Source organism: Kogia breviceps, chromosome 7 (genome assembly GCF_026419965.1).
Source record: "Kogia breviceps isolate mKogBre1 chromosome 7, mKogBre1 haplotype 1, whole genome shotgun sequence".
NCBI lineage: Eukaryota > Metazoa > Chordata > Mammalia > Artiodactyla > Physeteridae > Kogia > Kogia breviceps.
The window spans coordinates 10,622,162-10,645,589 of NC_081316.1; the positions used below are offsets into that span (position 1 = coordinate 10,622,162).

The 23,428-nt window shown below is 52.5% G+C and overlaps 2 protein-coding genes across 2 annotated transcripts; both read right to left on the bottom strand.

Moving 5' to 3' along the window:
* Positions 1 to 2,338: 2,338 nt before the first annotated feature.
* On the bottom strand, positions 2,339 to 6,625 carry LOC131759484 (proteoglycan 3-like). Its single transcript, XM_059068655.2, has 6 exons — positions 6,589 to 6,625; positions 5,950 to 6,084; positions 4,955 to 5,268; positions 4,134 to 4,265; positions 3,308 to 3,419; positions 2,339 to 2,503 (listed from the first exon to the last, which is right to left on the bottom strand). The coding sequence occupies exons 2-6, from the start codon at positions 6,008 to 6,010 to the stop codon at positions 2,445 to 2,447; spliced, it is 678 nt and encodes a 225-aa protein (XP_058924638.1). The 5' UTR covers positions 6,011 to 6,084; positions 6,589 to 6,625; the 3' UTR covers positions 2,339 to 2,444.
* On the bottom strand, positions 6,412 to 14,402 carry LOC131759694 (bone marrow proteoglycan-like; the record flags this gene model as incomplete). Its single annotated transcript, XM_067039379.1, is given in 7 exon segments — positions 6,412 to 6,463; positions 10,448 to 10,558; positions 12,368 to 12,453; positions 12,982 to 13,136; positions 13,436 to 13,565; positions 13,567 to 13,730; positions 14,360 to 14,402. Coding segments are annotated over 7 exon segments (741 nt in total), but the record flags the coding sequence as incomplete, so codon positions are not given.
* Between the last annotated feature and the right edge of the window lie 9,026 nt (positions 14,403 to 23,428).

A 23,428-nucleotide genomic window follows, 5' to 3' on the forward strand; every position in this document is an offset into this window, starting at 1 on the left:
GTGGGAGGGGGAAGCTGGGGCTAAGTGAGAGTAGTATCGACATATATACACTACCGAATGTAAAAGTTAGCTAGTGGGAAGCAGCCGCATAGCACAGGGAGATCAGCTCGGTGCTTTGTGACCACCTAGAGGGGTGGGATAGGGAGGGTGGGAGGGAGACGCAAGAGGGAAGAGATATGGGGACATATGTATGCATACAGCTGATTCACTTTGGTGTACAACAGAAACTAATGCAGTATTGTGAAGCAATTAAACTCCAATAAAGACCTATTTAAAAAAAAACAACTCCACATTTCATCAGATAGCTGTACAGATACACACACACATACATGCACAAAGGTAGACCCGTACACAGGTATGCTGAGACACACTGACATGTACACATACTCCCAAAGATACTGGCCAAAGACACAGCGGTACACACATATGTATGCATATACAGATTCAGGAGTATAAGGTATAAAGCTACACACACTCAAAGATGGACACAGACATACAGGCATATCCATAAATAAAGATGTATAAAACGTACACACAACACATAAATACATGCTGACTCACACACAGACTTATGCCTATTTACAAATATAGGTTCACATATACACGGGTATCCAAAGACTGACTCTTGTACACACCAAGATACATATACACACGTGTATGTGTGCGCCCCCGGAAATACTTGTACTTTCTCCCTGTGCCCCGTGTAGAACTACACCCCCAAGAAGTCTCTCTTTCTATCCCTCTCTCTCTCTCACGACCCAGGGCTCTCTGCCCTCTGAATACGCAGTTTCCAGTCTGAGTTTCTCACTTCATCAAGCCCAGATCCTTCCTGGAGCTCAGTCTGGAGCAAAGTTAAGAGCAGCAACAGTGTTCTCTCTCAATGTCCCCAGGATCTGAGAAACTGGGGGAAGTAGAGGAGACCTGGGGCTGTAGAACCAGCATTGGAGCCACACAGCTACAGATGCCCTGATTTGGGCCCCAAGGCCCTGGGATGAGGGGCTTCCCTGGTGGCGCAGTGGTTAAGAACCTGCCGGCCAATGCAGGTGACACGGGTTCGAGCCCTGGCCTGGTAAGATCCCACATGCCGCAGAGCAACTAAGGCCGTGCACCACAACTACTGAACCTGCGTTCTAGAGCTCGTGTGCCACAACTACTGAAGCCCGCGCGTCTAGAGTCTGAGAAACCCACGCACCTCAACGAAGACCCAACCCAGCCAAAACTAAAAATTTTTTTAAATAATATTTTTTTTTTAAAAAAAAAGGCCCTGGGATGAGAGGCAGCTCCCTCCTGAGAATGCGGCCCATCTAGGGAGGGGAGGTAGGCTGGGGACGGGGGAGGGGACGAAGGATTCGGGGCGCAGTGAGGAGGAGAGCCCCCCTCTTGGGAATGGGGTGGGGAACCATCTCAGAAGAAGTTGGGGCTTCTGCGCTCACACACAGGCGGCTGGGAGAGTGGAAAATAGGGGCCATCATCGTAAGTGAAAAAGACACAGGTCTAGAGAAGCCGGCTGCCCCGAGAGACGACTTTCTCTTCCCCACTACGTGGTTACCCCAGGTGGGACCTCAATGGTCCATCCAATTCTTTTTTTTTTTTTTTTTTTTTTAAATACTCTACCCAGCAAGGCTCTCCTTCAGATTTTTTTTTTTTTTTTAATTTATTTATTTACTTTTGGCTGTGTTGGGTCTTCGTTTCTGTGCCAGGGCTTTCTCCAGTTGCGGTGAGCGGGGGCCGCTCTTCATCGCGGTGCGCGGGCCTCTCACTGTCACGGCCTCTCCCTTTGTGGAGCACAGGCTCTAGAGCGCAGGCTCAGTAGTTGTGGCTCACGGGCCCAGCTGCTCCGCGGCATGTGGGATCTTCCCAGACCAGGGCTCGAACCCATGTCCCCTGCATCGGCAGGCGGACTCTCAACCACTGCGCCACCAGGGAAGCCCCATCCAATTCTTGACTCGGCCCCACAGCCTCCATTTTGGAAAGCCGCCACTCCCACCCTGCCCCGCACACCTTACTGAATCCAAACAGAGCAACAGGGGCAGTTCCCCACCCCCTCACCAAAGGAGTTCTTCCTCCCGGAACCTGGGGGAGGCGGGGCGCGCGGGGCGGAACCCTCGGAGCCGGAACGAATAGGACCGCCGCCTGGTACGCGCTCCGCCCCCAGGGGGCGCTGCAGACACACCCCGGCGCCCCGCCCCCCACCGTCCGGCGCCCTACTCCACCATCTTTTACTTTCCTCCAAGTCCCACCCCACGCCCCACGAAACCGGCGTGAATGCTTCCAGGATTCTCCAACCCAGGGTCCAACTCCTCTGAAGGGCTCAATGAAGAAGCAAGAGTCAGGAGATGCTGTGGAAAGTCTGGCTTTATGATCCGGAGAGGCTGGGGACAAGTGCCAAGGGTAGGACAGAGGCCACCAGGATGCCGTGAAGGGAGGATCTCCGTGCCTCTGGCTTAGTAGGAGCAGATGAAGGACAGACGTCTTTGGCAAGGAGCTCGTCGCCAGTGACCTCCTAGCGGTAGAGCGCACGGTGATGTCAGCTGCCCACCTGAGGGGGCCCTGTGTTCCCTCCTTCCCTCCTCAGGCCCCTCCTATGTCATCCTGGCCTGCCGCAGTCATGATCTGATGGCCACAGGTTCCCCCACACATCCGGACTAGCCACTGACCTCTTCCCTTGCAGAGGCAATGTGCTAAGTGCTTTATATGAACTATCGTTTAACCCTCACAATGACTCTCCAAGAGGTCGGTGCTCTCATCACTCCCGTTTCACAGATGAGGAAACTGAGGCTTAGTGGGAGTGATAGCGCGCCTGTGTCTCAGCTGGCAAGTGGCACAGCTGGGGTGTGAATCTCGGCCACCTTCCTCCAACCCATATGGTCCAGCCACTGTAATAAGTTCCCTCACATCTGGCAGCTACGCTGTTCAAAGCTGGCAAATTATGTCAGCCATCCTTAATTCCTGCATCTTCACCTCGTCCCTCACCCACGCCTTACATTCACATCTGCCTCCCATCTGTCCCTTACTCACTCCTTGTCGCCGTCATATCAGAGGAGGGGAAGGAGTCCCCAGGCCCTGAGCCTAGCTTTGCCTGGGAGCACGGAGAGCCCCCATCGAGCCCCTGTACCGGGAGCCTCATCACCTGGTTTTGCTCGGAGGAATTCCTACATCTCAGCCCTCCTCACAGACAGGGACATGGGCTCTCCAGTTGGAGGGAGGGTGTGGGTTTGGGGAGGTGTGTTCAGGCAGCTCAAAGGGACATGTGTGGGAGTCCACCTTGCCACCCCTTCCCCTTGTCCTGGTGCCCGGCCCCCCTCACCTCTGGTGCACAGGGCCACACACTGGCCCTTCCCATTCCTAGGTTGCCCTGGGGCCCAGTGTTCAAAATTACAGCTACTGCCGTCAGTCCAGTGAAATCTGTTGTTCCGGAACTAGAGAAAAGAGAGGCTGGGTCAGAGGGCAGAGGTCCCATCCCTGAGGGTTCACAGGCAATGACAATGGAAGAGCAAACATCACCTCCGGCTATCACACAGAGTAGGCTTCTCAGACTTCGCTATGCACACAGATCTCCTGGAGATCTGGTGAAAAATGCAGATTCTGATTCAGGAGGTCTGGGGCGGGGCCCAAGATCGTGCATGTCTAATGAGCTACCGGCTGATGTTGATACTGCTGGTCCGTGGACCACACTTGAGTAGCAAATATAATGGCGCTTATTTGTCCACAATCCCAAGGCCACTCTGAGAGAAGGACCGCACTTTAGAGATGAGGAAACTGAAATTTGGAGGCAGTCATTCAGCTAGTAAGGGACCAAACTCGATCTAGAATCTATCTCCTGACGCCAGGAGTGTGCTGGTAAATGTTTAACAACCAGCTTTGGGGAAAGGTGAGAGGCTGGAGGGAAGAAAGAAACCTGATTTGTAATAATTGTCCATTTCCTCGGTGTAAATACATCCACCGTGGCAGATTTCAAGCTACAATCACGAGGCCACTGAACATGGAGTTAGGAAGAGAAGCACTCAATCGTCAGTTCTCCTAAGCCGGTATGAGCCAGCCTCAGCTGCCGGGATGAGGCTTGGTGCCAGTGAGTGGTCCCTTGAGGCAATCAGAAAGACCTTCGTGTACCTGGGAGTTGGCCCCTCGCTTACCCGGCCCCTGTCGTAGCCTCCGATCCAGAGCTGTGCTTCGTTGATCCTACTGACCCAGCACTGGATGCGATAGTTGAAACTGGAGTTGTGGATGGAGATGAGGTTGCCTCGGTAGCACCTCTGGCATGTACGCTGCAGAGAGAAGAGGTGGGCTAGAAAAGGCACTGTTTTTTCTCAAGTCCCTGAGTCTCCAGGAGAGACCGCCTCATCCCTTTCCAAGTCAGAAATCAGGGATCTATTGCCCCCCTGAATCCCGTCTCTTGTTCCTTTATTTGGTGTCAGGAACTTCTTGCAGAAAAGAATAATAATACTCAGAATAACTACTAACTATTGAGAGTTTACAATGACCCAGGGACTATTCTAAATACTTTCCACGTATTATTTAAATCCTCACCACAACTCTAAGAGGTGGTGCCATACACCTCCTTTTTACAAATGAGGATACAGGAGCCCTGAAAGGTGAAGTGACTTTTGCCCAAATAAAATGGCTGGCGACAAGCAAAGCCAGGATTTAACACAGGCATATATCTTATACCAAAGCTTTTTATCGAAACCAGTGGTTCTCAAAGTGCGGTCTCCCGACCAACAATATCACCACCTGTCCTGTGAATTTGTTATAAATGCAAACTCTTAAGCCCCAGAATTGCTAATCAGAAATTGAGGAGATGGGGCCTAGAAATCTATGTTTTAACGAGACTTCTAGGAGACTCTGATGCATACTCGGCTTGGAGAACCATGAGTCCAAATGATAGGGAACAGCAGGTTGGCTCCACTCTTGTCTCCTCCACCTGGTACCCCACAGTAGCCTCCCTGCCATTTACCTGAGCGTCCCAAAAGTTCTTCGGGGTCCGCACCAACAGGAGGCGGCAGGTCTTGCACCCAGGACTGCCTGGGACCTGAATCGTGTCCTCTTCCTTAGGGCACTGCAAATCCTTGTGTAGGGCAGCTGGGTCTGAATCCATGGCCCCCTCATCCTCAAACGCATCTTGACAGCCGGAAGCCACATCGTCCTCTTCCTCTGACTCAGGCACTCCATAATTCAGGGCCAGCTCTCCCTCCTGTTCCCCCGAAGCTTCCAGATCCTGGCTCAGGTCAGCCTGTGTCTCTCTGCTGCCCAGGTGGGAGGCATCATTCTCTGGAAAGAAGAGGTAACCTGCCATCAGGCCGGGCTCTCTCTCCTTCCAGGACCACGGAGAGCTTTGATGCCCGCCCCCCCCGCCGGCCCCCCTCGGCCCCCCTCGGCCTTTCTAGGGACGCCATCTGGAACCAAGACTGGAAGGATCCCTTGGGGATTGGGCAAGCCAGAATTCTTGATCAACTTTTTTTTTTTGCGGTACGCGGGCCTCTCACTGTCGTGGCCCCTCCCCCTGCGGAGCACAGGCTCCGGACGCGCAGGCTCAGCGGCCACGGCTCACGGGCCCAGCCGCTCCGCGGCACGTGGGATCTTCCCGGACCGGGGCACGAACCCGCGTCCCCTGCATCGGCAGGCGGACTCTCAACCACTGCGCCACCAGGGAAGCCCAAGCCAGAATTCTTGCATCACACACCCAAATGCATGAGAACCTGGCCGCCACCACTTGTGCGGTATTTTGGGAGGGGCGGGAAGGACCTGTGAGAAGCCCTCATCTTCACAGCGGGTGTTCTTCCTTGCAAAGGAAAGCTCAGGTCACAGTTCTGAGTCCAGGAGAAATCTAACTAGAGGTGGGCTGGGTCAGCTGAAGAGGGGAGGCTGTGGCCCTGGCCCACAAGAGCAAAACCAGATGCAGGAAAGAAGAGAAAAGAGAGAAATGGATGAGGAGGGAAGGGGAGGACTTACCCGGATAAAGAGCAGAGAGTGTCCCCAGCAGGAGAAGAGGCAGCAGCAGGGAGCATTTCATATTCCCTCAGTCTTGGGACAGGAACACAGCTTCACCTTCCCTCCTTGGGGACTTCTCACGTGTCTGCACGGCCCCTGGCACACAGTGGAGATGCAGTGTTTGCTTAACTGGTGGATTAAAGGGCAAACTAGAGAGCTTCCTTCTCCCCCTGCCGAGGCAGGGGACGCGGGTTCGTGCCCCGGTCCGGGAAGATCCCATGTGCCGCGGAGCGGCTGGGCCCGTGAGCCGTGGCCGCTGAGCCTGTGCTCCGCAGCGGGAGAGGCCACGACGGTGAGAGGCCCGCGTACCGCGAACAAAAAAGAAAGAAAAGAAAAGAACAGGGGGCTGTCAGCTCAAGTACAAAAGACCCTTTTTCCTGAGAGCTCCATCACTGCTCCCCGGGACAGCACTTAGCTCAGAGGCTAGCCGCCATGGGAACAGGTCTGCTCACATTCAGGGCCAATTTCACTCACACTGGGGGTGAAAGGGGAAGGATAGGGGCATGGTCCTAAGGACAGGCCTCCAGGGTGTTTGCCATATAGGGTCCTGCTTCCCCCAGCCCTGGACCTCTCCTTCCCGGCAGCCGAGGGAGCACTTACGTCCTCAGAGTCTGGAGCCTCCACTCCCAGTGCCTCTGGCTGCTGGGTGCCAGAGGCAACCCTTATACTGGGCTTTTGGGGAAGTGGGAAGAAGCCAGAGCGATTGCCCCAGGCTTGGGCTGGGGGGCAGGACAGTGGAGCTGATAAGAGGTTGGCTCAGTCCTCCCACCCTTGGGCCCTGCTCTCTCTGCTGGGACTTCAGGGACCTGCCTCCTGCCATATGCAGGTGCCCAAACACCCTCGCATGCTCGAGAAAGCCCCAGATGACTCCCGTCCAGGCATCATTATCAGCACCCCTAAAGGGTCCCAGTCGGAACAATACTCTTTAGTCCCAGGAGCAGCCTTCCTCTGGTCAATATTCCAGCAAATGAGGTGGAGAATCCCAGGGAGAGGGAGACCCCAGGAGAGGAGGTAGGAGATGAAGGGGAGACTCAGCCCTTCTGAGCTCTCATCTAGACCAAGTGCTTCCTATGCATTGCATCCTTGAATCCTCACCTTCCTAACCTCAGGCCCATGAGGATGTATGATTAGCCCTACTGCACAGATGTGACAAACGAGATTCAGAGAGGGAAAGTGACTTGCCAAGGTTATGCAGGAAGTGGGGAAACTGGGATTCTCTCTCTCCTTTTCCCTCTCCATCTCTTTCTTATCTTTCACATGTGAAAAACGTATGCTCCTTCCGTTATGCTGTGGCTCTAGATCAAGTTTCTCAACCCTTGCACTATTACTATTTGGAGTCAAATCATTCTTTGTTGAAGGTTGGGGGAAGGGCTGTCCTGTGTCTTGGAGACAGTTTAGCAGCGTCTCTGGGTCTCTACCCACTAGATGTCAACCGTGCCTCCCCAGATCATGTCACTCAGAAATTGTCTCCACACATTTTCAAATGTCCTCTGGAAAGAAAAAGTACCCCCGCTGGGGATCACTGATCTAGAACATGCTATTTTGTCCAACCTTGAGGCGTATCTTTCTGGCGGGGAGGCAGCAGCTGGAATGGAAACCTTCATGCAGCGTCACTCGTATGCTCTGAGGGCCAGCCTCCCCGCACCACCCCGACCCCCCGTCTCCCACCAGCCCTCTGTCACGACCAAGGTCGGGTCTCAGGGGAAGGCACTTGCCTCAGTTGCAAAATTTAAGGGGACACTAAAGAACTCAGTAGTCAAGATAAATAAATATTTAACGCCATCTTCCTTAAAAATCAGAATCGATGTAAAGCTACCATGATGAACAAAACATCAAAATATTAATCAATCAAGTTCCAGCCACATACACTGCAACCCAAGGAGAGGCCAGCAAGCACTGAGCCTTGATTTTGCCAGACGTCACTGCCAAGAGCTTGCGGCCCTGTCAGGGTGGGTGGCTCCGCTCTGTGATATCCTAGCTGGGCAGTGCATGTTTGTTCCTTGGATTCCAGTCCAGCCCTCCAGTGTTCAGGGCGTCAGGGACAGGCCACCCAGAGGGTGAAAAGGCCTGGATCCCTTCCACTCCTCTGCTCTCTCAGGGGACCTAAAAATGGAGAAGTATCTGAGAGGTCACTTCTGGGCCTGGATGCAGAGTAACGGTCTCGGCCGTTATCTCCCTGGCCCAACGGCCACAACCTTCAGTTTCCCTACCTGACTTGGGGGTTGATTGGCTAATTCCAGGGCCCCAAAAACCTGGTCTCCGGAGTTCAAGCAGGAGACTTCCCTAGCTGGGGAGGGGTGGAAAGCTAGCCCCCCTCCCCATTATTCTCTCCAGTCCTGGGTCCCAGGCCAGGGGCCTCAGAGAGCTTAAATAAGTTACCCAAGATTACACAGCAAGTAATGGAGACAGGCCTAAACCAAGACCTTTCGGCTCCTTAGGCACCCCACGCCTGCCTTTCCTCTGCTTCCTCTCTCTGGCCTGCCCCTCCCCGGGGCTGACCTTGGACAAAGACATCCCAGGGACTTCAGGGCCCTGCTCAGTCACCACGGTGATGTCTGATGTAAAACTGGAAAGAACTCTTTTTTTTTTTTTTGGCTGCGCCGTGCAGCATGCGGGATTTTAGTTCCCCAATCGGAGATTGAACCCACGCCCCTTGCAGTGGAAGCGTGGAGTCTTAACCACTGGGCCGCCAGGGAGGTCCGGAAATGACATTTTTGAAGGCCCACCGCATTCCAAACACTATGCTTCATTAAGACTTTCACATCCGGGCTTCTCTGGTGGCACAGTGGTTGAGAGTCCGCCTGCCGATGCAGGGGACACGGGTTTGTGCCCCGGTCCGGGAGGATCCCACATGCCGTGGAGCGGCTGGGCCCGTGAGCCGTGGCCGCTGAGCCTGCGCGTCCGGAGCCTGTGCTCCGCAACGGGAGAGGCCACGACAGTGAGAGGCCCGCGTACCACACACACACACACACACACACACACACACACACACACACATTAAAAAAAGACTTTCACATCCATTACCCTACTTGCTTAATCTTTACAATCATCCTGCCAATTAGACACTGCCATCCCTGTCCGCAGACCTACCACACAAGCTCAGAGAGGTGAAATCACTTGCCCAAGCTCACAGAACTAGTTAGAAGTGGCATGTCTGACCCTAGTCTGTTTGACTCCTACATCCTGGCTTTCTTTGATTCTCCCAGATGTGTTACTCCCAGACTAGCCAGTGGTGCCCACCTTTTCAGCATCCATGAAACACCAACTCCCTGGCTTACTGTTTGCATCTATATTCATAGGGGTTTCAAACTCTGTCTCTCGTCTCAAATTTCCATCCAGCCCCACATTATGCAGAGGGCAGCATAGTGTGATGTCTTGATAGAATGGAGTCACCATTCCAGAGTCAGCCCCTCTGGGTCTCAGTTTTCCCAACCATAAACTGAGGCTAATGACAGGACCTACCTCAGATGAGATCAGCTCCTGTAAAGCCCTCAGAACAGTACCTGGCATGTGGAGTTGGCGGTAGCCCTTGTCAGGAAACTGAGACTGAACTGTGACCCTAATCAGCGAGTAAGCACTTAGAGCTGCTTGAACTCCTGCTCTGTGTACTGCGTGATGACATAAGGAATGCTAGGGATACCACTGTAAAGACACGAGCTGAGGGCTTCCCTGGTGGCGCAGTGGTTGAGAGTCCGCCTGCCGATGCAGGGGACACGGGTTCGTGGCCCGGTCCGGGAAGATCCCACGTGCCGCGGAGCGGCTGGGCCCGTGAGCCGTGGCCGCTGAGCCTGTGCTCCGCAACGGGAGAGCCCACAACAGTGAGAGGCCCGTGTACCGCAAAAAAAAAAAAAAAAAAAAAAAAAGACACGAGCTGAGTTTCCCAGAGCTTACTTAGCATCATTTTGGACAGGAAAAATACCACACAAGCCCTCACTTGGGGACATAAGGCCAGTCCTCTTATTTCATTTAAAGCTTTTTTTGAGGATGCATCTTTAACGTGCGTCCTGTAATGTGCACTGTAGCGCGGACTGCTTGAGGCGTTGTCACGGAGCTAATGCACCCACGTCACCCAGGCCAGGTCAAGGAGCCCAGATGCCTCCTTGATGCCCCCTTCTTGACATTAATCCCCCAAAGGAGACCTTTGTGGACCGGAAGCCACACTTCTGTCACAAACCACCGCCAACAGGAGAGGTTTGTGAGGAATAAAACAAGGTCCCACCTTAGCACAAAGTCTCTTGATACAGACCCTGGCACCTATTTAGTGCTTAATACATGAGGGGTTTTAAAAAAGAGGGGATGTGTGTATACGTGTGGCCGGTTCACTTCGCTGTACAGCAGAAACTCACACACCGTTGTAAAGCAGCTCTACTCCAATAAAGATCAATAAACAAATAAATGAGGGATTTTCTTACTCTTTATTAGTAGTACTGGAATAAAGAGAAGCAATGCCTCCCCACACCAGAATTCAAAGTGCACGAGGGCAAGGAGGGGAAGTTCGGTTCCCAGTGCATCCTCCACGGCGCCCAGCACAGGGCTGAACTCGTAAGAATGTGCCAGAATCCCACCGCCACTGAAACCAAGACAACGGCAGTTACAAAGGACCTCAGTGTGATTTCTATCTTTTTCAACTTCCTGTGCGACCTTGAGTAAGCAGCCTCTTCTATCTGGGCCACCAGATAGAATGGAATCCCTGGGGCCATCTAAGAATTTAGATGGCCCCAGGGATTTTACTTCTAAGAATTTGAGGAGAATTTTACTTCTAATTTTACTTCTAAGAATTTGAGGAGTCCTGGAGGAAAAGGGCTTCGGAGCATTGAAGCCTTAGTTTCTGCTCACCTCCCCATTAGAGGGAGGGTTCAGAATGCCTTCCTTCCTCACCTCTGATTGGGACTCCCTCATCTCCAGCTGGGTTGGAGTCCAATGCCCCAAGATGAACCCAAGGGTGGATGAGTCTCTCGTGCCTCCCCTCTGGGCTCTGTCCCCATACGATCATGTCCTGGAAGCAGCCAACACTTCCAGACATGAAATCCTAATGGTTGAAAGAACATGCTCTGGAGATACTTGAATGACAGCACGGGTCACATTTAGATAGATGTTCAGCCTTGGGTAAAAAAACGGGTCATAACTTCTCGGAGCCTGGTTCTGTACAATGGGATAATAATTACTGATCAAACAAGGTCATCTTTGTAAGATGCCTGCTGCAGCAGGGGGTACTTTGTGGGTGCACAATAAGTGGTAACAATTAGTAGATGCTGTTGTGCCTGTATTACAAACATCCGTACGTTCCCGAATGGCAGGGAGCTGTGTCTTGTCATATTCCCAAGCCTTGCATAGAGTTGGACATGTAGCAGTTTGTCTTATATTGAGATTCCCCGGAAACAGACCCTGAGGCAAGGATTTGAGCGCAAGTAGTTTATATAGGAGGTGCTGGGACAGTAGTAAGGAAGAGGAGAGCTTATATGGGGAAGAGAAGACAGCCAATAAAATGTGTGTTATAAAGCCAGCTACCTCAGTGGATAACTGGAAGTTAATTCCACTGGGAAACCCTGGGAAGCAGTGCCTGATACCTGCCCCAGAATTATTCCACTTGAGGGGGCAAAGGTCTGGGGTACTCATACACCCACTCCTGTTCCCAGGGACATGTTAATATCCTGGCACATTAAGGCAACCACAGTTTGTGGGAGAGGCAGAAAAGGCCCTCAGACGTGGAGATGCAAATACAGTACGTTGAGAGTTCACCCTGAAAGTCTGGAGAGACATGAGTGGCGTCCTGGCATCACCTGCAATGCACGAGCCCAGTCATTGGGTGTCCTGTGAAAAGAGCCACCTGAGCCCATTCCTCTGTCTCCAGGACGGCCACACAGACCCACTCCATGCTCCATCCTCCTTGAGAGTGCTGACTTCTGTCCCTTTTTATGAGAGACAGTAGGGTGGGGAGGTGTGGTCCTTGTGCGGCAGAAAGCTCGTGGGTGGGGCTAAGCAGAGTCGATCGATGATTGGAAGAAAAAGAAATCAGTTTCAGGAAAACAATTTTCTCGCTGGGGGCTGGAGGGGAGGGGATGGGAGGCGGCTGCCCAGGAAGATCCAGCTGAGTAGGAACAGATGACCGGGCGACCCACGCCACAGGGAGCTCGACGCCAGTGGCCCCCCGTGGAGACGCAACGGGAAGGGGTCTCGGCCTCTTGTTCTCCCTGACTCAGCCCCAGCAGGGCCTTCCCCTCTCCCTACCCCACACCTCAGTGGAGGTGAGTCTGAAGAGCCAGGAGGCCTCTCCTTTGCAGGGTCTGGCTCTTCCTGGGGCCGCCTCCCTGCCAGGCCTTGCCATTATCCACAGCCACCCCCACCACCTCACTTCGGGCGCAGAGGGTCACACATCTACCAGCACTGCCCCAAGGGCTGGCCAGCAGCCCCGTGTGCAAAATTCCAGGGAGTGCCGTCAAGCCAGCAAAAGCGTGTGCAGCGACCCTAGGGGAGGCAAGAGGGAAAGAGGGGGGCCGGGACCCGGGCAAAGGGAAAGCAGGTAGGCAGAGCTGGGGCTGTCCCTGCCTGACCCGCCTACTGCTCACCAGGCATTGACCCTTCAAGGACTGCCGGACCACAGTGGACACAGTCCTTGTCCACTGAAACGTAGATCCACGGCGATTGTCACCGTCGCGTTCCATGCGTTCCAGTGACACCCCCATCCTTCTGGCTCTAACAAGAGGTAGGGCAGGAGTACCAACGCCATCCTACGGACGAGGAACAAGGCCCGCGGTCTTGCCCAGGTCCTGTAGACAGTCAGAGACAGAGCAGAGCTCGCACCTAAGCGTCCTGATTCTAAGTGCTTGGCTGTTCCCGATGCCTAGGCAGCCCCCTTGTTGTCTCGCCCAGGTGTCCATCTATCCCCAGTTCTTCAGGGGATTGTAGAGGGGAAGCACAGACAAATCTGCAGCAGGCTGAACATGGCCTGGGGGTCAGGGGCTGCTCCCCAATGAGAGCTGGGACCCCTCCTACCCAGCCGGCGACCTGGCCTCCGATCCAGACTTGGCCCTGATTGATCTGTCTGACTAAGCACTGGATCTGCTAATGAAGGCTGAAGCTGTGGGTGGAGACGAGTCTGCCCCGGGAGCACCTCTGGCAAGTTAACCGCAGGGCAGAATGAAAGAGGAAGAATGGGGCGCCCGTCCCACGGGAATTCACATCGCCTGAGTCTCCCAAACTCACCCTCCGCCCCCCAGCCCCACAGACATTTGAAGGCTGGACATTAAGATGCAACTTCTGTTTCCGCGTGACCCTCACCCCTTCCCCGCAACACCTCTGCGGGTCTCAGCCTCTGCTAACACCCCCGGGGTCCTCAGTGCGGAAAAGGACCTGCGACACAGAGGCCGGAGATCCCTGCCCCCCCATCCCCACCCTGGACCTCAGCCTCCGCCACTGGCCACTCACGTGAGCATGGGTAAAACTCAGGGGCTCCTCACCAGGAGGAAGCGGCAGGTCTCGCATCCAGGGACGCCCTCCAGTTCTACTGTGCCCTCATCCTTAGGACACTGAAGGCCCCTGTCTACCTCATCCAAGGCTGAGATGGACTCAACAGCCCCCTTCCTCCCTGGGGGCATCTTCACTCCCAGAGCCCCTGTCTTCCTCTTCCTCTAGCGGCATCTGCTCCTCCACGGGCACCTCCTTTGCCTCACTTTCTGGCACCTCCCCAACCTGAGGCAGGGTGCCATCTCCCAAGGGGCTCTCGATGTTGGACATTTCAGTTCCCGGCAAGACGAAAGGCCAAGTGGCCCTCCTTCACGTCTTCCCCTGCTCCTCCCCAGAACCACGGACAGCTCCCTCCTGGCCCCAGGCATTTGCAAGCTGAGCCCTGGAAAGAGAGGAACCTTGGAACGGAGCCCGCCCCCCCCCCCCCCCCAGAGAAGCCAAGCTCCCACGTGAGGTCCTGGTGGTTAAGGGCATGAACTTAGAGTCAGGCAGTTGTGGGTTTTGGTCTGGTTCCACCATCTACTAGCTTTAGTTCTTCGTTTGTGACACGGGTATACCACACCACACACCTCACAGGGATGCTAGGAGGATTAAAGGAGGTAATGCAGAGAAGACGCTTAGCACAGTACACTTGGTGAGCTCAAAGTAAAAGAAGTGATCATTTGATCACCGTTTGCGTCTTGCAGAAAGGACAACATTGAGAACGTCACGGTAGAGCCAAGACTGCAGACGTGCAGATGCCCTGAGGAATCCCTGCAACTCCAGCTCTAGAGTCCCCGCTCCTTTCTGTGCACAGATCCTGAAATAGAGGATGGCCAGAGAGGAAGGGGGCTATGTGACTCTGACCCTATAAACTATAGAAAGGAGTCAAGTAGAGAAAGAAAGGCTGAAGGCCAAGGAGACTTGCTCAGATGAAAAGCTGAAACTGTCCCAAGTAGAAGAGCCAGAAGTATGGGGGAGTTTCATTTTGGCTTTTTCCTGCAATGGAGAACACAGTTGGACACACACACACACACACACAAGAGCCACACCATTAGGGCACCTTGAGAGGGAGGTGGAGAAAGAGAAAGCATGAATAGAAGTCAAGATGGGACGGAAAAGCGAGTGCTGTGCCCAGCCCCTGATGCTCTAGGACACTGAGACCTCTCTCTGAATAGAGTGAAGCAGACCATGAGAGGCAGCGAAGGCTGACTTTCCTGTGGGCTTGGATGGGAAGAAGGGAGTATTACCTTTCTTTGTTTGTACTTAACGGTCTCCTCAGAGGCTACGAAAAAAGAGAGGATCAAGACAAAATGATGGTTGGCCTTCTTAGGAACTCGCAGCCCTAGGAAATCATGTCTCCTCTTCAAAGCTCAGAAAGCCACACACACCCTCGCATCCTCTATGCTCTGCCTTCCCCAGCCAAGGAGAGCTTTCACAGACCTCAAAAGAAATGTGACAGGCTGACGCTGAGAAGTCCTGACCCTGCTGACACCTGAGAGCCGCAGACAGTCCCAGCTGGCCCTCTAGAACCTCTCAGCCTGAGTCAGGCGCCTCCCAGGAGATTGAACATTTACTTAGGACCCGCTCCACTGCAACAGGGAAGGCACTCACTAGCCCAGAGGCCTTCCTGGGTGCTGAGGCACACACCCCAAACTCCATCCTCCCTCACTCCATCTCACGATGATGTTTTATGTAGGAGCTTTGTAGGAAGTTCTCCAGAGGCCGGAGGATTTGCCTCACAGCCTGAGGGAGATGGGAGGGCTGATAAGAACCATTTCTTCACATCTCTGGGGAGCCCGTTCATTCTCTCCTGACACCCCTTTCAGGTACCTGGGGGCCGTTCTGGGCTTGCTCTGGGCCGGTGGTTCTTATCCTGGGCTGCACTTCAGACTCTCCTAGGGAGTCTTCCAAAATACACAGCTCTCCTGCTTTACTGATGGGGATATGACTGCCACAGATATTTTGGAAACACACCTGTCAGTATCTATTAAAATTAAAAGTGTGCAGATCAGGACTTCCCCGGCGGTCCAGTAGTTAACACCCGGTGCTTCCGCGGCAGGGGGCGGGTGTTCGATCCCCGGTCGGGGGAGATAAGAGCCCACATGCTGCAGGGGGCGGCCAAAAAATAAAAAGTGCATAGATCATTGGATCCATTTGAGTTTTTGGACATTATCCTTTGGAAATAAAAGTACCTATAAATAAAAACACGTCTACAAAGTTGGGTATTGCTTTACCATTTACAGAAATCAAAACAACCCATATCCATCAGTGGAGCATTGAATAAAATGTGGCTCATCTATTCTACAGAATATAATGCGACTCATCTGTTTGTTTGTTCGTTTGCTTTTCGGGGCATGCCGTGCAGCTTGGGAACTCTTAGTTGCGGCATGCACGTAGGATCTAGTTCCCCAACCAGGGATCGAACCCAGGCCTCAGCAGTGGAAGCACGGAGTCCTAACCACTGGACCTCCAGGGAATTCCCCAGAATACAATGTGACTCTTTAAAGAAGATATGGACCTATATCTGTAAACCTGAAGAGATCTGTATGCTGTACTGTGAAGTGAAAAAAGAAAAGCAAAATACAGAGAAAAACATTTCGTATGAGAATACTTTTGTAAAGAACAAAGCCATAGGCGAGTATCTATCTGTGAGTTTCCTTTATGTGACCACAGACCGTAGAGCTGGGGTGCTCAACCGGAGTCACAGCAGCCTGCTTACCTTGGTGGCCTCCACGAGTAGAAGAAGCAGAGGAGAGAAAGGGGAGGGACATTGTTGTTTTCCTTCTTTTTACAGCTGTGCGTGTTTCAATGCTTATGATGTGTGTACTCACTCTGAAATTTTGCTAGAGCCCTTATTAAAGATTTTCAAAATACACAAACCCCTAGGAACTTCCCTGGTGGCACAGTGGTTAAGATTCCGAGCTCCCAATGCAGGGGGCCCGGGTTCGATCCCTGGTCAGGGAACTAGATCCCACAGGCATGCCGCAACTAAGAGTTCCCATGCCACAACTAAGGAGCCCACATGCCACAACTAAGGAGCCCGCCTGCTGCAACTAACTAACTAACTAAATAAAAATTTTAAAAATACACAAACCCCACTTTGGGAAATTTTGATTGACTAGTAGATCTAGAGTGGAGGGCAGATGTGTGCCTTTTTAAAAAGCTTCCCAGCTGACTCTGATGGAAAATATATCTGAGGATCGCTGTCCGGGGGATGTCTGAGCACAGGAAATGCTCACATCTGCCTAACCCCACTTTCCTTCAAAACTCAGCCACTCGGGCTTCCCTTGTGGCGCAGTGGTTGGGAGTCGGCCTGCCGATGCAGGGGACACGGGTTCGTGCCCCGGTCCAGGAGGATCCCACATGCCGCGGAGTGGCTGGGCCTGTGGGCTATGGCCGCTGGGCCTGCGCGTCCGGAGCCTGTGCTCCGCAACGGGAGAGGCCACAGCAGTGAGAGGCCCGCCGCGTACCGCAAAAAAAAAAAACAAAAAAACTCAGCCACTCAATTGGCCAGTGTACCAGCCTTGATTATGGTAACATTTACTGCACATTTTAAACCTCTGTGCACTGCATCTATCACCTCACTTACAACAGCCTAGTGTGCTAGGTGGGCGATATCTCCGTGGTCCAGGTGAGAAAACCAAGGCTCCATGCGGCTCCTAACCCACTCCCCACACCCCCTCCCCATATTGGGTCAAACTCCATGTGTCTGTCCTTCAGAGTGCTTTCTGGAGTCAGTCATTCTCTCTTTTCTGTGAGATTATCTGGTTAATGGGTCAACATCTATCTCCCTCCCTACACTACAAGTTCCTGGATAGCAGAGACCAGGTCCGTTTACCCACCTTTGTAGCCTTGGTGCCTAGTAAAGTGCCCGCACATAGTAGGTCCTCAATAAACATTGTTGAATGAATAAACAAATGAATAGTTAAGCAAATTACTCAGGTAAATAAGTTGGGATTCAAATCCAGTTCTCTCTGGCACCAAATTTCCCTTCCCTTCCATGTGCCTTTTGTATGTCAAAAACTAGGTTGTCTAGGTGGAGACAAAACACAGTAAATTATAATCCTTGTCCTCAATTTGCTTGCAACTTAACTGGTAAGAGGAGACACATCCCGATAAAACAAGAGGAGATGGGTTAAGACCCAAGCTAAGAGGCACTCTCTGCTGATTCAGAAGAAATTCCAGAGTGGAAGAGTGTAGGTAAAGCTCTAGGAAAACAAGGAGCTGAGTCTCATCTGGATGGATTTGTGGTGAATAGAAGGGAAGAAACACGTGGTCCGGGTAGAAAGAAGGGTATGAGCAAGGTGTGCAAGTGGCGTGACATTGGCATGTGCACAGGACAGGGTCCTTTCATAACTAAAGTCAATAGTATGCACCTTGGAAGAGGGTGGGAAAAACGGAACCAGTACATCCCATCTTGAGCCAAGGATGGAGATACCCTTCTCCTGTATCTACTGACTTAATGAGATGGACACAGGAATAAGGAGATGACTCAACAAGAGCCCAGACAGGAGCTCTGAGCTGCGTCTTGTTCACTTGCATCCCAGGCCATCCCGGCAGGGCCACTTCACATGTGGAGAGAGCTATTACCGTCAGACAAGGACAGGATGGAGCCGACTCTTGGAGCCCAGTTGGTGGCTTGGCACTGGCTTTTTTCTGGCCACACCATGCGGCTTGCGGGATCTTAGTTCCCCCAACCAGGGGTCGAACCAGTGCCCCCCCTGGAGTGGAAGCGCGGATTCTTTTTTTGTTTGTTTGTTTGTTTGTTTTTTGTGGCACACGGGCCTCTCACTGTTGTGGCCTCTCCCGTTGCAGAGCACAGGCTCCGGATGCACAGGCTCAGCGGCCACGGCTCACGGGCCCAGCTGCTCCGGAAGCGCAGATTCTTAACCACTGCACCGCAAGGGAAGTCCTGGGAAGTTCTCCTTTAGGTCACACAATCCAGTCTGAAATCCACAGCTCAGTGAACACAGAAACTCCATTTCCTTGACATCCAGTGGAGGTATAGAGTGGTGGCTGAGAGTGTCGGTTCTGGAATCAGACAGTCCAAGTTTGAATTGAGAGTCTACCACTTAATAGCTGTGTGACACTGGACAAGCTTCTTAACCTCTCTGTACCTCATGGTCACTGTTCATAAAGTGGGGATAACAACATCTGCCTCGCTGGGAACGAATGAGATAGCACATTCGTAGCAGACATGCTGTGAGCCGCATAGCCTCCTCCTTGCCTTCTGGCTTCTGGGATTCCATTTCCTACGGATCTTGGTGGGGGCCAGCCCTCTTATTATTGAAGACAAATGTGACAAATAGATTCCCAGCTTTCTTCATAGCTAAGGCATACGACTAGGCTCCATCAAATAGAAGCATCCATTCAAGACTTCTAATAGAGCTAGGGACCAAAAAGTGGGGGCCATGAAGACCTCTCTCTGGTGGTAGTAATGATGAGATTGAGTTCCTGGGGACCTCCCTGGTGGTCCAGTGGTTAAGAATCCACCTTCCAATGTAGGGGACGTGGGTTAAATCCCTGGTCGGGAGACTAAGATCCTACATGCCACGGGGCAATTAAGCCCATGCGCTGCAACTACTGAGCCCACACGCCAAAACTAGAGAGCCTAAGTGCTGCAACTGAGACCCAATGCCGCCAAAAGTAAATAAATAAAATATTTTTTAAAAAAGAGAGATTGAGCTCCTGGGGCTGCAGTGGCCATAGGGCTAGAGGATGGACCCAAGGTCCAAGCCCTACAGCACCCTGGGTGCCAGCCACAGGGTCTGAATCGCAGCAGCAGCAGTGGGGTCTTCCCCAGACCTGATCTGTGGCCTGGTTTTGGCCTCACATCTGGTCCTCTAAGCCCTTCCTGCAAATTTATGATCTACCCGCTTTCCTTTTTTAAAAAATATTTATTTATTTATTTGGCTGCATCAGGTCTTAGTTGCAGCACACAGGATCTTCGTTGCGGCACGCGGGATCTTTCGTTGCAGTGCATGGGCTCTTCATTGCAGCACACGGGCTTCTCTCTAGTTGTGGCGCGCAGGCTCTAGAGCATGCAGGCTTAGTTGCCCCGGGGCATGTGGAATCTTAGTATCAAACCCACATCCCCTGCATTAGAAAGCAGATTCTTAACCACTGGACCACCAGGGAAGTCCCAATCCCATTTCCTTATTTTTATTTTTATTTTTTGGCTGCGTTGGGTCTTCGTTGCTACCCGCAGGCTTTCTCTAGTTGCGGCGAGCAGGGGCTACTCTTCGTTGCGGTGCACGGGCTTCTCATTGTGGTGGCTTCTCTTGCTGCAGAGCACGGGCTCTAGGTGCGCAGCCTTCAGTAGTTGTGGCACGCGGGCTCAGCAGTTGTGGGTCGCGGGCTCTAGAGCGCAGGCTCAGTAGCTGTGGTGCTCGGGCTTAATTGCTCTGCAGCACGTGGGATCTTCCCGGACCTGGTCTCAAACCCGTGTCCCCTGCATTGACAGGTAGATTCTTAACCACTGAGCCACCAGGGAAACCCCCCATTTCCTTTTGATAAATTCGTTTTTCTCTCAGATCAGCCAGGGAGAGTTTCTTTTGCCTGCCACTAAAAGCCCTAACAGATACAGCATTTAGCACAGAAACTGGCGTTCAGTTATTGCTCAACAAATGACAGCTACTAGTGTAAGTGACTGAGGTCTTTGGGCTAATCCACATTAATCAAGTTCTCAAGAGACCAATGCCTACATCTGGTTCCAATGATATAATTCAGGTTGACCTATGTCCGCCAGGGACCCACGTAGGGCCCTCTGATCAGCATGTTCTCTCCCTGCAACCCAAGCTACAGTGTGCTCAGTATACCTGGATTTTGAATGGAAGCAGAGAGCTGGAGGTCTTGGGGCCCAGTGCCTTCAAGCCTCAGGTCTGCCTTCTTTCCCCAAGAAGAGTTGGACAAACATTTCAAGATCCTGAGTCTTAGGAATCCCCCTTTCTACCCCCCAAAGTTACTCCAGAGCTTGGGTGACCCTAAACAGACTCAGTCATCCATTTCCATATCAGCACTCCCACGGGGGATCCAGCAGACCTGTATTCCATCTTTCCTGATCTCATTCTCAGGGACTCATCCCAAATGTTGGCTCATGGGAGAGCTGGCTTGTAGCCCCGGTACAGCCTGTCCAGGAGCAGACCTGGCACTGAGGCATCTGTCCTGCCACAAATGCGCACAAGTGTCTACAGGACACTGAGCAGAGGTCACCTTGGCGAAGGTGGCCAATACCAAGGAAGTCTGGTTTATGTCCCTCCCATGACCAACACAGAGCAGCTTGAAGGTAGAAAGCTCTGCAGCTCCAAATACCCAATCACACTGCTCAGCCCTCATCTCCACTTGCACCTTCCCCACACCCCGGCCCAGGGTTTATCAACCTAGAAACGATGAATGGATTCAAGGGGCCATGAACTCTGCAAACATAGACAACATATAGTGTGATGTTTCTAGGGTGAGTGTTCAAACCATCCATGAGATTGCTCTATGTCCTCCCAAAAGGCAAAGGAACTTCTCACTTTACTGGATGACTTGTCCTCAAATTACCAGGAATGACCTCCAACCTTCTCCACCAAAAACGTCCTCCTTGGCTCTCGTAATCAGCGGAATTCCAAGACGTCTCCGAAGATCGTTCTCCACTCCTGTGCACACATGGTGCATAATCCCTGGGATGGTACATAGGTACATAGGATGGATTTTACCCCTATGGTCGTGTGATATTATATGGCACAGTTGACCTTATGAAAGGGAGAATATCCCGGATGAGTCTGATCTCATCAGGCGAGCCCTTTAAAGTGACTGGGCTCTTTCTGAAGTCAGAGATTACAAACGTGAGCAGGATTCAACCCAAGGGAGGTTCTCCATTGCTGGCTTTGAGGACGGAGGGCAAGGAATGTGGAGCAGCCCCCATGTGGCACAGAAGGGACAGGATTTCACCACAACCGTGTGAGCTTGGAAGACGGCCCTGAGCTCTAGATGAGAACACAGCTCAGCCAACACCTTGATTTTAGCCCTGAGAGACCCTGAGCAGAAAATCCAGCCGTGCCGTGCCCATACTTCTGACCTACACAACTGTGAGCTAATAAATGTGTGCTGCCTGAAGTCACTAAATCTGTGCCAATTTGTTATGTGGCGTAGAAGACACATACAACCCTCGAGGCCCATTTCCTTCCCAGGATGAAATTTACAGTTGGTGCAATGGATGGTGGGGGATCGATTGGCACGGGGGACTGTCCCAAAGGAATGGGCTGGAGGACCTTCTGAAGAATCCAGGGACAGAAGCTCAGGAAATATGGACAGGGAGAAAGAGAGGTTTGATTCCAGCCAGAGGTCCCACCACCCTTCCCCTCAGACCATGAGAGGCTGGTTATAGCCTCTTTTAGCTCCAAGTTCTGCCCTCAGAGAAGCAATGAACTGCAAGAGCCAGAACTTCAGAGCTGATCAACTGCCCTGCTGCCTGGGCTTAGCCAACACCTCCCTGGGGGCAGATAAAAGGTGGTGAAAGGACTAACGTCATCCCAGGGGTAAACAGCCCAGAAGACAGAGAGGTGGGCCGTTGCTCTGTGAAATCAACCTTGATTTACAGCCCCTTTGACACTTCCCCATTTGGATGCCCCAACAGTTGACATAGACCAAGGGCTGGGCTGCTAGGGCTGGAAGGGCCTTTAGAGATGATCCAGTCCAGTCTCCATGCCTAAGATGTGGAGGACTCAGATGTCCTGATTCCAGTTCTGTGTTCTTCCTGCTCCCTTGATGAGATAACCCTCCTTGGCCTCCAGGCATCTCCTCTCCCAGAGACCGTGCACACACAACAAGGTTAGAGGAGTATGTCTTTGCAGTCAGTGCCCATCCCCCCACCCCACCTTCCACCTTCAATACTTCCCCAGACCATCTACTTCTCTCCATCTCTGCCGCCACCTCGCTCGCCCAAGCTGCCAACGTTTGATAACGTGCATCCGAGCCCGTCATGCCCATGCTCGCGTCAGTGTCTTCCCTCTGTGCTAGCAATTCGTCCAAGCTCATTAGCGTTGCCTTCAAAGGCCTCCATGGTCTGGCTCTTGTCTACTTGTCCAACCTCCCTGGTGTGTGTGACCCTTGTCTTACCGGTTTCCTCTCCATTGGCCAAGTTAAAGTATGGTACTGGCTCCTTCTCATCTAGTGGGTTTCGGCTCCAAGGTCGCCTCCTCAGAGAAGCCGTCTCTGAGAACTCTTTCTGAAGAAGCCCACCCCGGGGACTTCCCTGGGGGCACAGTGGTTAAGAATTCACCTGCCAGTGCGGGGGACACGGGTTCGAACCCTGGTCAGGGAAGATCCCACGTGCCGCGGAGCAACTAAGCCCCTGTGCTGCAACTACTGAGCCTGCGCTCTAGAGCCCACGAGCCACAACGACTGAAGCCCGTGCACCTAGAGCCCGTGCTCCACAACAAGAGACGCCACCACGATGAGAAGCCCGTGCACCTCAACGAAGAGTAGCCCCTGCTCGCTGCAACTAGAGGAAGCCCGCACACAGCAATGAAGACCCAACGCGGCCAAACATAAAATTAATTAATTAATTAAATTTAAAAAAGAAGCCCACCCAACCCATTCGCATATCTAGTTACTCTGGTACACATCATTCATTTGCTTCTATCAGAACATTTGCCAAAGTGATGTGAACTTGCTCCTTCACTGGTTTCTTGTTTATTGTCTGTGTCTCCCAGTAGGAAGTAAGTTCTAAGAGAACAGGGACCTCGTCTTTCTTGCTCACTGCCTAGAACTCTACCGAGATCATAAAAGGAGTTTTTCAATTAGTTGGTTAATCAACTTGAAATTTACTTCCTGGAGAAAGTCCAGCTGAGTTAGAGTCCATTAATTTCGATTCTACAGGTGTCTTTCTGAGCCCCACCTGCCATGGACACAATCGTGGGCCAGGCTCTGTGCACTGGGTCATACATTCATTCATTCAGTAAATACTCAGAGGTGGTCTCCAATCTCAGGGAGGCTTCATGTAGCTGAT

What these genes read in the sequence shown, in the direction of transcription:
- LOC131759484 (XM_059068655.2), bottom strand. Translation starts at nt 6,010, where the DNA reads ATGAAATGCTCCCTGCTGCTGCCTCTTCTCCTGCTGGGGACACTCTCT. An exon ending in ACTCTCTGCTCTTTATCCGG is followed by an intron (nt 5,269 to 5,949) that starts GTAAGTCCTCCC and finishes TCTTCTTTCCAG; the next exon opens with AGAATGATGCCTCCCACCTG. An exon ending in TGTGGCCCTGTGCACCAGAG is followed by an intron (nt 2,504 to 3,307) that starts GTGAGGGGGGCC and finishes CTCTACCGCTAG; the next exon opens with GAGGTCACTGGCGACGAGCT.